General features: G+C 40.9%; 1 protein-coding gene across 1 annotated transcript in view; it reads left to right on the top strand.

The window, feature by feature from the left end:
- Positions 1 to 3,435: 3,435 nt before the first annotated feature.
- The window catches only part of LOC307128952 (tripartite motif-containing protein 16-like), a 57,999-nt gene continuing 48,856 nt past the window's right edge, over positions 3,436 to 12,578 (top strand). The window contains exons 1-3 of the mRNA XM_079821042.1: positions 3,436 to 4,086; positions 6,734 to 6,829; positions 6,916 to 7,149. Coding sequence (XP_079677168.1) covers positions 3,514 to 4,086; positions 6,734 to 6,829; positions 6,916 to 7,149 — 903 coding nt within the window. The 5' untranslated portion in view covers positions 3,436 to 3,513. The remainder of the gene's footprint in view (positions 4,087 to 6,733; positions 6,830 to 6,915; positions 7,150 to 12,578) is intronic.

The raw sequence follows: 12,578 nt of genomic DNA, 5'->3' as shown, positions 1-12,578 counted from the left end.
GGACAGTGGGACGTCTCTCGAGACGCGAACAGATCCACTTCCACTGGGCCGAATCTCTTGCACATGGCCTCTACTACCTTTTGATCGCTCTGAGAGATGACAGGTTCCCCAGGGACCACAGGAGGGTCTGGTGAGCCAATCTGCATAGAGAGCGCGACCTCAGACCCCCCTTATGATTCAGATACGAAACTACAGACGTATTGTCTGTTTGTATCAGGACATGGCGGCCACGGAGGTCCGGGAAAAAGCTCCTCAGAGCTCTGTAGACTGCCAGCATTTCCAGGCAATTTACGTGCCAGGAGAAATGCCGGGTCTCCCACGGACCTCTCGCAAAGCGTCCGCCCATGATCACGTCCCAACCAGTGAGGGAGGCATCAGTTGAAATGTTTTTTCGGCAACATGATGCTCCCAGCACTGGCTCCCAGCACTGGCCCCCGGGACAGGAACCAAGGTCTCTTCCATATGACGAGGGAACGAAGGCATCTGCGCGTTACCCTGATCATACAGAATGGTTTTCCCCTCGAGGAAAACCCCCTGATTCCCAGCCACCACTGTAGGGGTCTCGTGCAGCAGGCCAAGAGATATTCTGTTCGGCGCAGCCGCAATGAGCCCCAGCAGACCTTAAAACTGCTTCACAGTGATGCTGTGGCCAAGCTTCATTTTAGAGACCACCACCCGTATGGACTCGATACGTGCGGGAGACAATTGTGCCCACAACGTAGAGAATCCCATACGACTCCCAGGAACACGGTTCTCTGAGAAGGCGTCAACACGCTACTGGGTGTAGAGTCTCAACCCCAAGCACTGAGAGCAGCCAAGGACGACATCTCAATGCCGAACTGCTGCTACTCGCCAATATGAGCCCAGTCGATGTAGTTCAGCACACGGATACCCCAGAGACTCAGTTGGAGCCAGAGCTGCATCCATGCACCCGAGAACATGCAAGGGGAAAGAGCCAGGCCATATGGAATTTACTATTTACCAATACGGCATTTACTACACAGAGCCGTAGTTCACTGACAAGCTGAGCCATATCGCATTAATTATCGCAGGCGATACGTCCGTGATAATTAATGCGATATGGCTCAGCTTGTCAGTGAACTACGGCTCTGTGTAGTAAATGCCGCTCTATCTGAAAGCAGGTGATGGCGATTTACTACTAATCAAGGAACCGGCTTTACTGACAAGATGCGCCTAACAATGTCATGCGATATATATCGCCCAGCCCTAGGCTCTCAGTGAGCCTCCTAAGCTACTACTTTTTACCATTGTTTCTTTGCTCCCCTGTGCTCCATCTGTTATATTAACGAAAGTTGCTAGGCCTTCTTTAGGCCTTTCTGACAGATGTAGGATGTAGCTAGGCCTTTCTGACAGATGTAGGATGTAGCTAGGCCGCTCTCTCGTAAGAGTCGTTATCTTAAGGCCTCCGTCCTCTGAGCTCAGCCTGGGTCTTAAGTTGTTAGGCTCTTTGTGAGCCTCCTTGGTCACTGCTCTTGAACTAGAGCGTTGTTAGGCCTCCTCTAACTATAGAGAGTTGTTCTATTAGAGGCCTTCGCTCCTCTGAGCCCCACCCATTATTGTATCAAGCTGCTTGCCCTGTTATGTCGCTTCCTTGACAGGTGTAGGACTTGGTGTATTCAGCCATAGGCGTTGCTAGGCTTCCTCTCGCTAGAGAGAGTGATCCGACTGAGGTCTCCACATCCCAGAGCTCCGCTAGGACAGCATTATGAGTTGTAGGCTCTTTGTGAGCCTCCTTGTAAGATGTCCTGAGTGTGGGGCATTGTTAGGTCTCCTCTTGATTTAGAGAATTGTCATGTTGAGGCCTCAGCTCCTAGAGCTCGGCTAGGCAGTTTGATAAGTTGTTAGGCTTTTTGTGAGCCTCCTTGGCTGCTTGGCCTTCATTGCTAGGCCTCCTCTCGCTAGAGAGTTTTCTTATTGAGGCGTCCGCTCCCCAGTGCTCCGCTAGATAGCAATTGTGAGTTGTAGGATCTCTGAGCCATGGTTCCCTGAGAATGGGGAACGAGACGCTGTGTCCCTTTGCCGTGCTTTCGTTATTTCTACACGCGTCTCCTTTAGACAAGAAGTGGATGATGTATTTCACAGGTGTGCTTTTATACTCACGGTCGCACCAGAGGTGGCGTTATAGGCTGCCGTCTGCCAATGTCAAGTTCATTGTCATGTGACTTCTTCTTCATTTTACAATAATGGTCCAGGTCACTAGTAGTTCCTGCAGAGAGACTAAGTAATGCTTGTAATTAGTGATGCACTTTATGACTTTGAGAGTAAAAAATACAATTTCTCACATCTCAGACATGTCAATGTTGTGATTAGTAATTCATTAGTAATTCTTTATAATTTGTTATAGTTATCTATTAGTTTTTAGTGATGCCAATCCCATTCAGTAATTATTGAGTACCTAATAATGAACTATCTTAGTCCTAAATTTGATATTACTTACTGATTAGTTAAGCTTGTTTCTATATTAGTTAATAGTAGTAGCTGAAGTGTTGATGTAGTTCTACTCATTAGTCTGCATTACTTCCTGCATAGTTACCTATTAATGACGGACCATTATTCTAAAGCGTTAATGCTTGTTGTTGTCTGCAAATCCATCTTGAAAGTAGCAATTATCAAAAAATGCAGCATCAAATATAATACATATACAGTTTAATGTCTACAGTGGATAGTTGCTGGAGCTCATGTTGTAGTTTATCACGGTTTCTGTAAGAAATAATGGAGTTAATAACACATCACCTTTACAATCAGAGATTAGACACTAGATGAGGTCAGTGAATTGACCACTAAATGATGTTTATGTTACAAATTAACCTTTCAACAAAACATACATATACAATTTAAATATGGAAAACAGAATCTCAAGGGCCAATCAAGTCCATTGACATTTATTTCTATAGCGCTTTATACAATACAGATTGTTTCAACACAGCTTTACAGAGATAAAACAGTAAAATAATGATCAATGATGCAAACAAGTCCATTCTGCTGTAAAGCTGCTCTATTAAAAAAAAAAGTGTCATTGTTCAGCTAAAGTCAGTTCAGTGTTCATTCAGTTCAGTTCAGTGACTGTGTCTATAAAATAGATCTGGTTCAGTTTAAGTTTACTTCTGATCCAATAGTGTCAGTGCAGTCAGATCAATAATAATGCTGAATATTAAGTGTCCTCAACTAAGCAAAAGACAGAGGCAGGAAATGAACCAATGCAGCATTGAAGCTTCTGCAAGAGTCATGAGGTTTGTTCAACAGAGTTTAGTTCCAGCTGTAACTGAACACACCTCAATCAACTAATAAAGGTTTTTGCATTTGCTATTGTAGAATCTGAACTGAGCAGGAATGAGGCTTTATGACGCTTTATAGACTTGCAGATAAACCGGTTCTGCTCACGTCACTCAAACACAGAACCAGGAAGCAGAAATCACATGACTTCAGGGAAAGAGAGACTGAAGTGTAGTCGAGCTGGTGTGTGTGTTTGTGTCTCTGTGTTCATTCAGTAAAATGGCAGAAGCCAGATTTTCTCAGGATGAGTTCATGTGTTCAGTGTGTCTGGATCTCCTGAAGGATCCAGTGACCATCTCGTGTGGACACAGTTACTGTAAGAGCTGTATTACAGGCTGCTGGGATCAGGAGGATCAGATGAGAGTCTACAGCTGCCCTCAGTGCAGACAGACCTTCAGTCCAAGACCTGCTTTAGCTAAAAACACCATGATGGCTGAACTGGTGGAGAAACTGAAGAAGACTAAACTTCCTGCTGACTGTTACGCTGGAGCTGGAGATGTGCAGTGTGACGTCTGTACTGGAAGAAAACACAAAGCCGTCAAGTCCTGTCTGGTGTGTCTGAACTCTTACTGTCAGAATCACCTTCAACAACATGAGAGTTGGTTTAAAGGAAAGAGACACAATCTGACCGATGCCACTGGACGACTGCAGGAGATGATCTGCCAAACTCATGATAAACTCCTGGAGGTTTTCTGCCGCACTGACCAGAAGTTTATATGTCTGCTGTGTTTGATGGACGAACATAAAAACCACGACACTGTATCAGTCGCAGCACAGAGGACAGAGAAACAGGTATGAAATCACACACTGATCAAATAATGCTGACACTATTAATACTGGCACCATATGATCAGGAAACATCATTCACACTGCAGACGTCAGCAGAAGTCAACAGGAGCTGGAAGTGGACTTTCACCGCTGAGCGTACAGATATTAAGAGAAGACTTTGTGTCACTTTAAGCAGTAAAAGACTCATAAGATGTAGTTTGAGACTTTGCAGATCTGAAGGAAACAACATGAGACTTGAGAGGCTTTGTTATAAAGGTTTGCGAAATAAAGTTATCCGAGAAATGAGAGTAGCTAAATCTAATTATTATCTTCATTTAATGAGTGAGGCAAGAGGTAATAGTAAGCTAATTTGGAAAAATGTAAACACGCTTTGTCGGAGGGAGCCAACTTTTAAAGAAGATTTTAAGCTACGAGTTAAGGGAAAGACCGTTGAAGATAATTATGCAATTGCTACTATTTTTAATAGCTTTTTTATTAATTCTGTTAGTGAATTAGGAGAAAAATTTGTAAAGGGGGAAATAAATATGTTTCAGAATGATGTCGGGAGTCCAAGTTTTGATATCATTAAGACTAATGAAATGCAAGTTAACACAATTATTAGCTCATTAAAAAATTCAAAATGTAAAGATGTTCATCAATTGGATACTATGTTTGTAAAAACTCATAAATATATTTTAACTCCTATTATTACTCATTTAATTAATTTGTCATTTGAACATAGTGTTTTTCCCAATATATGGAAACAAGCTGTTGTTACTCCTATTTTTAAATCTGGAGATCATCATGAAGTTAGTAATTATAGACCGATAAGTATATTACCAGTACTCTCAAAGGTAGCAGAAAAAATTGTTTTTGAACAACTGACATCCTATTTGAAAACAGTGAAATCTGGGTTACACTGTATGCAGTTTGGTTTTAGAGCTAATTACTCTGCTGAAACAGCTATATTACATTTAATAGAGCAAATAAAATCTAAAGTTGACAAAGGGGGATTAGTTGGTGCCATATTTTTAGATCTGCGTAAAGCCTTTGATACCGTTAATCATGAAATTCTACTTTCGAAATTATCTAATTTCCACTTTTCATCTGATGCCCTAGCATGGATATCCGCGTATCTATCAAACAGAGAACAATGTGTAAAAATTAAAGGGGTTAAGTCTAGTAATTTGCATTATACAATGGGAGTACTCCAAGGATCAGTGTTAGGCCCCTTATTATTCAGTCTTTATGTAAATGATCTCCCGCTTCAGTGTGATGGGATACAAGTGCAAATGTATGCTGATGACACTGCTGATGATGTTATTTTTACGCATGCAAAAACCCTAGAGCTAACAGCTGAAAAGCTGCATGTTGCCATGGAACGAATTACACATTGGTTGGAGAATTCATGTTTGACCTTGAATATTAGTAAAACTAAAGGAATGTTTTTTTCAAAAACAAAGGTTCAAACACCAGTGGATATTTGTATAAATGGTGAAAAGATAGAATTAGTCAATGAGTTCAATTATCTTGGTGTAATATTGGATTCAAATCTTAGCTTTAAAAAACATGTAAAGAAAATGGTGAGGAATATTAAATATAATTTAGCAAATTTCAGACAAATTAGAAATTGTCTTTCTGTTGATGTAGCCAACACTTTTATGCATGCCACAATTCTGTCTCATATTTCGTATTGTCTCACATGTTGGGGTCAAGCTGGTGAAAATGTGGTTAAGCCTTTAAAATCCCTATATAAACAAACTTTAAAAACTCTCGATAAAAAACCTAAACATTTTCATCATTGTAGAATTTTGAAGAAATACAAATTATTGAGTTTTGAAAATTATGTGCTTTTTAAAAATTTGTGTATGGTTTATAAAATTGTAAATGGTTTGGCTCGTTCGGTACTCAATGATTTTGTTGGTTTCCATCCTAATATTTCTGAAAGATCTACTAGATCATCTATGAGAAATTGTGCTGTTCCTTTTCGTCGTTCTGCTTTTGGACAATCGTCTTTTGCTGTGAAAGCGACGAATAACTGGAATGCTTTGCCAGAAGATATAAAAGGGTGTAAGTCTAATGGAATTTTTAAAATGCAGTTGAAATCTTTTTTAGAATGTAATCAGTTTTGTAAACATTGACATGGTTGCTGTTTAATTGTTTGTTTTGTGTATTTGTGTATATATGTATTGGGTATGTTATTTTATTGTTTATGTTGACCTGCCAAAGGACTGCGGGTGAAAATTAGCTTTGAGCTAAATCCGGTACAATACATGAAATGGAAACATTTATGTTAAAAATTGTACATGGTCCTTTTATAAAATAAATTAAAGTAAAGAAAGTTAAAGATATAAAACTATGGCATATATAATCCATTATAATTTAAGAGGATAAAATGATCTTCATTGTGTGTCATAAATCATCATAATCTTAATAGTTATAACCACACATAGGTAAGTATTATTACTGTTGTTCTGATTATTCATGAGATGACACAACACATTATAAGGTTGTTTATAAGGCATTATGCATGTGTTATAATGCACTAAGAATATCCTTATAATGGATTATAAACACAAGCTTCATAGAAAGTGTTAGCAAACAAAAGCTGCCATGATGCTCTAGTGTGCGCAGTATAAAGTGGCGTCTCTGTCATTGGTTTGTGCTGCAGAAGCGGCTGAAGGAGACGCAGAGGTCGTTCCAGCAGAGAATCCAGCAGAGAGAGAAAGATCTTCAGCAGCTGAGAGAGGCTGTGGAGGCTCATAAGGTGAGTCTGGAGAAGAAGAGAAGTTTGAGAAGTGTCAGTCAGGACTCACTGAAGCCACTGTGTGATTGTGATGTGTGTCCTAACAGCGCTCTGCACAGACAGCAGTGGAGGACAGTGAGAGGATCTTCACTGAGCTCATCCGCTCCATTGAGAGAAGCCGCTCTGAGGCCACACAGCGGATCAGAGATCAGGAAAAGACTGCAGTGAGTCGAGCTGAAGGACGACTGGAGCGACTGGAGCAGGAGATCAATGATCTGAGGAGGAGAGACGCTGAGCTGGAGCAGCTTTCACACACACAGGATCACGTCCATTTCCTGCAGGTAACAGAGATCTAGAAGAACAAGAGACTCACAGAGAAACATTTCATGAGAGCAGAATGAGCCGTTGATCTGTGTGTTGGGTTATTATATAATCATCCGTCAGACGCTCATCTGATCGTCTTCTAGTGAAAGAGACGCACTTACAGATGCAGTTCAGCTCTGGAAATCTCTTAACCGCTTCACTGTCACACCCTTCTTGAGAATAGACGTGAAAATGCACTATCCAAACTTCAATGGCTGTAATTCACTTCAAAATGAAAGTATGAAAAAGTTGTGGAAGTTTAATTTGACTGTAAATTAAATATACTGTACTAAATGTTATTTTATATAAAATATATATTTTATCAAATAATTTTTACTCCAAAATTGTTAAAAATCAAAGCCATATGAGTTGTTCCAAATTAGAAGTTGGTATCACAAAAATTGAAGCTCCCATGAGATTTTGTTTAGGCGTTGTACCAGAAATAGCCACCGGGTGTCGTCCACATTCTCCTGTAACAAATGAATACATTTCTGCCCAAATATCACTTCTATCACAAAACAGTCACCAAATATGAACCTTTGGATGAATTTTGAGTTTGTAAGATTTGAAATTATAAATTTATGATCATTACAAAGATATGTGAAAATAAGGCAATTAAAAAAAGAGCGCCAAGTGTCCCGCTAGCGGAAGGTGGCAATCAAGGGGTTAAGAAAACATGTTCGGCGCTCTTTCTTCTGGAAGATGTGTGTGTGTGTGTGTGTGTTTTGCTGTCAAAAGCTGCGTTTCCACCGCAGGAACTTTCCCCAGGAACTAGGAACTTTGGGCTAACTTCTAAATGAAGTTCCGGGTAAATATCTCAGCCTCCGAAAGTCCCTGCTCGCGAGGTAGTACTTTTTCAAAGTTCAGGAACTTTCGGGGGTGGGACTTCGGCGCTGAAGATGCTGATCGGTTGAGCTCACGCAGCATTTTATTTCAACCGGCATTTTTAAAAGTCTTTTGCGAGGTTCGTTCTGCGTTCAGTAAATATCAGTCTTGCTCTTTCTGTCTGATGGCACGCGTTCATCTCAGCCACATCACGGTCAATGTCTGTAATAGCTGATAATAACATACGTTGTCTTATTTTAAATCTAGCTTTACGAGCTTTCAGAATAAGCTTTAGTATCAGTGCTCGTCTCTTTTCCGCCGTTTTGTTAATGACCTCTTTAGTAAACCAATACATAACCAGCAAAAGCAGCGCTGCTTGAGTCTCAGTCGCAGAGGTGGGTAGAGTAGCCAAAATCTGTACTCAAGTAAAAGTACAAGTACTTACGGAAATATTTACTCAAGTAAAAGTAACAATCGTAATATTTACTTGAGTAAGAGTAAAAGAGTATTCGATGAGAAAACTACTCAAGTAGTTAGTTACTAGTTACTTTCGATCTGATTGATAAGCGAAAACCCTGAATTTCAGGCTACTTGGAGAGCTTTCACACACCTCTCTGTAACACTTTACAATAAGGTTGCATTAGTTAACATTAGTTAATGTATTAGTTAACATGAACTAACCATGAACAACGCCTCTGTTCAGCATTAGTTCATCTTTGTCAACGTTAGTTCATAAAAATCCAGCTGTTCATGGTTTATTCATGTTAGTTCACAGTGCATTGACTAATGTTAACAATATTTGAATAATGCATTAGTAAATGTTTAAATTAACAAAGATAAATAAGTGCTTTATAAGTGCATTTCATTATTAGTTCATGTTAACTAATGTAAGCTAATGAACCATGTGTGTGTGTGTGTGTGTGTGTGTGTGTGTGTGTGTGTGTGTGTGTGTGTGTGTGTGTGTGATTAATGGTTAAACAGTGTAAATTAATGGTGTGCTGGGCTAACTAGAGCTCTTCTTAAAACATACTTTGTTCTTATATTTTTATAAGTATATAGGCTATTCTTTATGTAGCGCGTTCTGGTTTTGAATGGGCATAAACTAGAAAATTTACACCAGGGAGAGTTGCTCCACTCCCAGAAGGCAGACTTAAACTCTACCCCTCTAAGATACCCGACTACGCCACCCCGGGAGGCAATTTACCGGGGAAAAAATCACCTGATAAAGGTTAACTTTAAGCACACAGGTTCGGTTGCGGCTGAGAGAAGACCAGAGTCAGAGGTGTAAATACAAAATTACAGTTTTTATTTAGACCTCATTAGTACATATATAAATATGAGAATTAAAAGAAACACACAATTCGGCCTCCTCTCCAGAGCTGGGGACTACTCACTCCTTCTCTTGAAAATAGCACAGCAAAACACTCGTGCACTCACACCACAAATGTGGAACACTGCAATCGGAAGAGACCACCACCCAGCAGAGAGAGAGAGAGAGAGAGAGAGAGAGAGAGAGAGAGAGAGAGAGTCGTCCACACAAACACGAATACTAATTACCCCAACAACTGGAGGGAGAAGCAGAATTACACGTTAAACATACAATCAAATACACATACTCACATACATTTTTATAAAGCTAGTACTAATGAATTTAAAAGCAATTACACACTTCTGGTTGCCATCCACTAATAGACCAGTTCACTGAAACGGTGGATGGCAAAAAAAAAAGCAATACACAAATCTAATGAAAAAAAAAAGATTAGTCGGTTAACAACCAGTTCACAGAAACTTGGTTGACAAGACAAAATAATAATAAATTCAGAACAAACAAAACTAAATTCACAACAAAAGAATACTAAATGTTTAAAGCAATGTGTTCACATAAACCAAGAAAGAAAGCAAACAAAATAAACAAGATGATAATCCAAATTATATATAATTACGCCACTCCAAAAGAAACCAGATCAAAATAATGACTGTTGGATGGTTAAACCACTTAATGTCTCAAAGTGAGAGTAACGTTAGGCCACCGTATCGAATCGGCGGCACGCCAAGCCACCAGACAGCTGATGTTGCAAGTGTCCAGCGTTACGCCCGTTTCACACATACTCCGTCTGCAGTGCGTATGCGGTGCGTGTTGCGGTGCGTATGCAGTGCAGGAGCAGCACGCGCTGTTGTGCTTTCATATATGCTGCATTTGCAGCGCGCACCTGATCCGCGGTTGTATACCACAAACACAGCATTTATTCATTATTATTTTCATTTCAAATCCAAAAGTTGTTACTGAACATGGCTTGTTAGAATTGCAATTCTCTTTGTTTACACTTTCATAGATGTCAAGTTTTAACGTAGTACATTTAAACAACGTTTTATTCATTTCATTACTTTATATTTATATAGCCTATATAACTTTATATAGCCTATAGCCTACTTTAGCTCACACAAGTGGCAAAACATTGAAATATAACTTATAGCCTATAAACATTTTAAATTAGAAACTTACAATAGAAACAGTCGACTCTCGTCTTCTCTTTAGTTTTTAAACCCTTTTAAAAGCAGGTCATAAAGACCTTTGTTTTTCCACCTCCAGGAACGTACGTGCTCTTCATTATTTCAATTTTTTTAACCTAAATGCCAGGTAAGGTGTCGTTTCCTTGCTTTACCCGAGAAAACCGAGAAAGACTTTGAAACAGAGTATATTTTAAATTACATACATCTGTGGTAAAATTACTAGATTTTCGTGTCAGTACATGTTTATTTTAAAGCGAACAATGTTCTGTCACTTTAATTCCGCAGTGCAGCACAGCAAAAAATAGACTCGGTACGGAAACGATCGCCGGACTGCTGCAGACGCACCGCACCTGGAACGGACTGACGGACAGCATCCGCGCGCAGTGTGAAAGCTGTAATCCGTTAACATGGGTACGGAAAAAAATACGCACCGCATACGCACTGCAAACGGAGTATGTGTGAAACGGGCGTTAACCAGGAATAAACACGGTTACCACAGCAGCACGTGAATGCAGGTCGCGGTAGATTACACATCCATTCCTGCAGTCAAGCCGGCGCAGCACCCCGCGACGACAGTCTGTAACGTGACCATATGCAGCACAATACTGAACGATAATCAGTGGTACAAGGACAGCCACAAAAGTCCCGACGAGAAACCCACTGCAATGTTTCTCCCGCAGTCTGTAGACTAGAAAGATAAATACAAATTTAAGGTGGTCAATCCAGACCCTTAGTGCAACAAACAAGAAATTGACACAACCTACCGGTGTAAACTGCTTGCGATGCACAGGGCATTTAAACTCCAGGACGTAAAATCAATCGGGTACCACATGCGTTGTACCGCAGGCTTCCTCAGTCCACACTAGAGAGATACGCGAGCCAAATAAGTACATAAAACCCCAGTTCAATATGTAGTGGGATGTACTGTGGCCCTGTAATTAAAACTAATGTGCTTGGGGTAGTGCGGGTCCAATCACGAACAGGATGGGACGGTATAAAAATAGCACGAAAACCACTCTTTGTGTGTGCTTACCATTGAGTGTCGCGTCGTTGCCCGTGGGACTGCCCCTTGTTTCCGTAATACTTCCGCTCTGAGGTAGGTGTCGTTTGAGCTAGATAGTAACACAGGTGTGGGATTTTGTGTAAACGATTGTTTTGCTCATAGTTCGGGATAGTTCGCGGCTGTTGGCGGCTCCAGATCTCATCACATGTCTCTCTTGCAGTCCCGTGTCTCATGCTTTGAGGTAACCTTATGCGTGTGTGTTGGCTGATTAACTAGTGCACAGGCATATGATGTGTCGTAACGTCTATGTGATTTATAGCTGCGGGGATAGCTTACAGTGAGCTTTTCGTGCCCCTCTCGCATTCCCGTGCTTTGGGGGAGGTTGTGTCCCGTGTCCGGTGTATGCGTGGTGTGGATGGGCGACGGGTTCATGAATTAAAGGTATGTGAAACCTCCACTTCGTACAGCACTCATGTTTTTATACATTGCAAGTATGCTTATGTGTGTATTTTTAGGAGGAATCGATGTTCTGTGACGCCTGGGGAGCAACGCGATTTGACGCTGCTGCTTTATATATTAAGATTATCTTGATCACAAACTCTTATCCACACACGTGTGTACACAGCCTACGTGTTGTGTGTGTGTGTGTGTGTTAGGGATGGGCGATATCTTATCGTTTGCGATATACCGGTAAAAATTCTCCCCACGATAAGAATTTGTCTTCCCGCGATAATAACGATAAAGCCTAGTTGATAGCGCGACCCATCCGCATAGTGCCGCTGCTGGCCGTTATTACTTTATGATGGCCGCAGTGGTTGCATCTGTCAATTTGTAGAGCTGAACGGGGGTTGTAGAGAGATTTTCTTGTGGTGCCCCCGCAGCACTCGGTGCCCTAAGCGCAGCGCAATGGGAGCGGCGGCACTGAATCCGCATCTCACGTGCAGAGCGAAAACAACTATGGCGGAAGAGTTCATAGCTAAACGAGGGGCTACCTGAGGGCAATCTGAACCATACAGATGTATTTTCACTCGCTGAGCACTTGGACTGAGCGCTTAAGAGATTCGCTCT

The sequence above is a fragment of the Gobio gobio genome, assembly GCF_949357685.1.
Source record: "Gobio gobio genome assembly, chromosome: 7".
In the NCBI taxonomy this organism is placed as follows: domain Eukaryota; kingdom Metazoa; phylum Chordata; class Actinopteri; order Cypriniformes; family Gobionidae; genus Gobio; species Gobio gobio.
This window is presented reverse-complemented; position numbering and strand designations above follow the sequence as displayed.